This window comes from Habropoda laboriosa, unplaced genomic scaffold, assembly GCF_001263275.1.
Source record: "Habropoda laboriosa isolate 0110345459 unplaced genomic scaffold, ASM126327v1 scaffold99, whole genome shotgun sequence".
In the NCBI taxonomy this organism is placed as follows: Eukaryota; Metazoa; Arthropoda; class Insecta; order Hymenoptera; family Apidae; genus Habropoda; species Habropoda laboriosa.
In genome coordinates this window covers 1,306,737-1,310,767 of record NW_017100239.1, presented here as the reverse complement: position 1 = coordinate 1,310,767, position 4,031 = coordinate 1,306,737, and the positions used below count along the sequence as shown (strand labels likewise).

Here is a 4,031-nt window from a genome sequence, read left to right as displayed (position 1 = left end):
TGAAATTATAATTAATTTAATATTTAATTATATATATCATATATTGCTACTGTTCATTATGACAAAATAATAGTTTCTTTATGGTATATTGTAGACATAGTTATGGAGGATAGCATGAGTGTTAAATCAATGGAATCAGTGGCGACAAGTGATGAATATGAATTTGTAAATGACAGAGGCAACGGAAAACAGCAAAAAACATTAATTGAACTACCAATGTTAAAAATTGCCAATAACGGCAATTTTGAAGATCTTCAAAATAATCTTCGCGAGGTTTGTATATATTGTTGTCTATATATTCCTATTTATGAATGATAAGGCTTTAATCTGCATTATCTTCTTTATTGCACATCAATAATTATCTGAGTGATTCATAAAAAAAAAAAAAACAGGTATTAACAGAAGACTCAAAGATGGAAGGTAATGACTATAAAATTATAAACAGTGTGCAACAAAATCAACAAAAATCTAAAAAAGTTGGACAGAGTACATTTTATGAAGTAAGTTCTTGTATGGTTACATCTGAAAAGCAAGATATTATGAAGCCAGAAGATTATATTGATGAAGGTATCAGTTACAGTTGCTTATGCATATCTTTCATAAAAGGTCTGTCTTTATAAGATTTCAAAATATATAATACCGTTTGTTATATTATAGAAGTAAATTCCTTGGCCCATGTTCAACAAGAGTGTACTATTTTTAATGGAGTTACGTATTTGGGATCAGCAACAATAAATGCACCAAAATCAGAATGTGAAATACAACGCAATATGAACATACTAAATGCAGAACAAACTCTTAATTTAGGAATTAAAGTATCTGTTTCTGTTCCTAGTAGTTCACAAGGCTCTGTTGTGTAAGCATAATTAACAAACATAGTAAAGTGTTGCTTTTTTGTATTAAGTGATGTACCATTGTCTTTTTGTGACAGCTTGTATGATGCTGTTACTCAGCATCCAATTGCCCATTATGAAGTACAACGAATTTTGTTTTATGCACGTGGTGAAAGTACTGGTCCATGTGCAGCATGTTTTGCTTTTACATGGTCACATGGGGATACATTGGAATCTGCCATTTATCAGTGTCATGTTTTCCGATGCGATATACCAGAAGCAGTATGTTTAACGCATTTTTCATTAAATCGTACCAAGCTTTATGAAAAATATACAAATACATTAATCCATTATAGGTGGGACAAGTTTCTACTTGCTTTTCCAAAGCTTTTCATAGAATACCGCGATCAATGACTAGCTCTTTAACAGGGAGTGATTTCAATGGCTTTAACATTGGCAGTGAAAAAACAAATTCTCGAGTATTTATTTTTGAAGTAACAATGGAGATAAAGGAAGAAGATGGAAAGGGTGCTTTCAGTACAGTTCCTAAGGATAGAAATTGCTTCAAACTTCGAAGCTGTGTTACTAAACAAGTGTGCTTAAATATCCAGCAAGTGTCCAGTAAAGAAGGAGGAATTACCCTTGAGGTTGAAAGATGCTTCGGAGTCCTTGTCAGTCCTGGTCGTAATGTTAAGCAGAGCGATATGCGCCTGCTCGAAATGGTACAATTAAACGTTGAGAAATTAAATATTTATAGCGCAGTAAGATGATTTCTATTACAATAACAATAAATATTTTTAGCAAGTCAATGCTGGTCCATTAATACAGGATAAACAATGTTACAACATATGTGGACATTGGGATCCTGCAGATCCAGCCTTAGAAACACTTAATGTTGAAACACCTAGAGAAGGAAAAATTTACATGACAGTTGCTGTTGATTTAGTAATACGTGGTATTCGGGAACCCGTTAGATTCGTAATAGAAACGTTAGTTAAAGTATTTCCACAAAATGTAAGGTTCTGGTATTTTAATAAACGCAACCTTGTACAACAATTTTACCTTAATTCAAAAGAAGTAAGATATCATTTAAAAAGTAAATAATTTGTTGTTAATTTTAATATCACTAATTCTACGTATACTTATTATTATCGTCTTTATCTATCTAGATAATACCTGTGGATGGATCAGAAGTACACTATGAAGTACAAAGTATAGAAACTTCGGGAGAACTAGACAGGAACAGATTAAACCTTGCTCTTAATTTAGCATCGTTGATTCGATCTCCTTCTTTAACTAGCATTGACACACTTACACCCAAAGAAGAAATAGATTCGGGTAAAAAAAAAAAATTTAATTGTTAATTGTATTGAAGGAAAAAAGGAATAGAAAGCACACTGATTATGCCGTTACGTTAATAGATGGAGATGAACCAATGTTAAGTGGTACAGGTGAAGTATCAAAAGATTGTTCTGCAGATGAGCTAGCTAGTTGGGCTGAAGTGTTAGACAGCTGGCAAGTTAATGAACAACGTCCAAAACTTCTTATAAAACTCACAAAACATTTTTTTTTAGCTTTACGCGGGGAAGTGTGGCAACGTTTGAGTAATTGTGATAATTCACAAGAAATGATGGATAGATATAGAACTTTAATTACTAAGGTAAGTGTTAATAAAACACCAAAAAGTAAATGTATTTTTATATGATAACGGTGTCATATTGTACCTATAGGAGAGCAGTTGTGAGAGTGTTATTTTAAGAGATATTAACAGAACATTTCCTGCCCATGACTTTTTCAAAGAAACAGGTGGTTTGGGACAAGATTCTTTGTACAGAATAAGCAAAGCATATGCAGTGTATGACGAAGAAGTTGGATATTGTCAGGGACTTAGCTTTTTAGTTGCTAGTTTATTGCTTCACGTAAGTAATTATCAAGCAGCGTTTATATTCGTAAGGATATGCTTCTATCTGTAGTAGTGATTTATTAGGGTATTTAATGACAAGAAAAACGTTAGGTATTTCTTGTAGATGCCGGAGGAACAAGCTTTCTGTGTACTGGTTAAATTAATGTATGATTATGGTCTAAGAGATTTGTACAAGGATAGTTTTGATAATCTCCACATGCGATTTTACCAGCTTAGTAGATTAATAGAGGTTAGTAATATATTTTATTCGATTGGGAATAAATTATATATTACTTGCAATTATTATTAATCTTTTAGGATCAGCTGCCAGAACTTTACAAGCACTTTTGCGATCGTGGTGTAGAAACCCACATGTTCGCTGCACAATGGTTTTTAACTTTGTTTACAGCCAGGTTTCCACTTTATCTTGTTTTCCATATTCTCGACGTATTCCTTTTGCAAGGACTTGATACATTATTCCAAGTCGCCCTCGCGTTGTTAATGGTAAGTGTATACTTATAATTGGTAATCGTTTTCATAGAAAATGTTACTAGGGAAAAATGTGTGTCCCTTCAGTTGTGCAAGAAGGAACTACTTCAACTAGATTTCGAAAGTATATTAAAATACTTTCGGGTGCACTTGCCTAAACGTTGCCGAAATGAAGAAGTATCGCGCTATGTCATGAAGTTAGCCTGTTCGGTTACTTTGAAGAAACTGAAGAAATATGAAGCAGAATTTATGACGCTGAAAGGTAATTCTTTTTTTTATATTTGAATAATAAAAATACTGATTAAAACCTGACAACCATGCAGTACATGATATTATCTTGTATGCATGTGCAGTCTGTATAAGATCGTTAAGGAGTGATTTTAAATTGAATTTCATTTTATTGAAGCTTTACAAGTTTGGTTTCGTTTATTATGCCATTTGAACATTTTTTTTTTTTCATTCGCTAAAATGAAGCACGCGATGTGAATTAAAATTAAAATAACATACGTTCTCAACTAGTCTTAATCTTTAAGGAAATCGGCAGCGAAGTATTGACTGTTAAATGACCAAAAATGTACATCTCGCTGATGTCAGTAGTGCGTTGTTGGTTTCTTTTTTAATAAAATTCCATGCTTATACACCGAAGCATAAACTGTGTCTATCTAGTCTTGTGTAGGAGCTACGTGACAGTTAGCCCTCACAAAAAATACTTGATATTTACAGCGTAATTCACAACTTAAGAAATAATTTATTGCACAAACCGGGTGGTGGTTATACGCTATGAAATTTTTGAGGTTAAGCTGAAC

The 4,031-nt window shown here is 32.8% G+C and overlaps 1 protein-coding gene across 2 annotated transcripts in view; it reads left to right on the top strand.

Annotated features, from left to right (window-relative positions):
- The window catches only part of LOC108571774 (rab GTPase-activating protein 1-like), a 7,501-nt gene that overhangs the window by 813 nt on the left and 2,657 nt on the right, over positions 1-4,031 (top strand). For both annotated transcript variants that reach the window (XM_017933906.1, XM_017933907.1), the window contains exons 2-13: positions 95-273; positions 393-567; positions 658-856; positions 932-1,115; positions 1,190-1,555; positions 1,635-1,910; positions 2,003-2,171; positions 2,255-2,493; positions 2,564-2,752; positions 2,861-2,986; positions 3,055-3,240; positions 3,313-3,487. In XM_017933906.1, the coding sequence (XP_017789395.1) occupies positions 95-273; positions 393-567; positions 658-856; positions 932-1,115; positions 1,190-1,555; positions 1,635-1,910; positions 2,003-2,171; positions 2,255-2,493; positions 2,564-2,752; positions 2,861-2,986; positions 3,055-3,240; positions 3,313-3,487 (2,463 nt within the window). The remainder of the gene's footprint in view (positions 1-94; positions 274-392; positions 568-657; positions 857-931; positions 1,116-1,189; positions 1,556-1,634; positions 1,911-2,002; positions 2,172-2,254; positions 2,494-2,563; positions 2,753-2,860; positions 2,987-3,054; positions 3,241-3,312; positions 3,488-4,031) is intronic.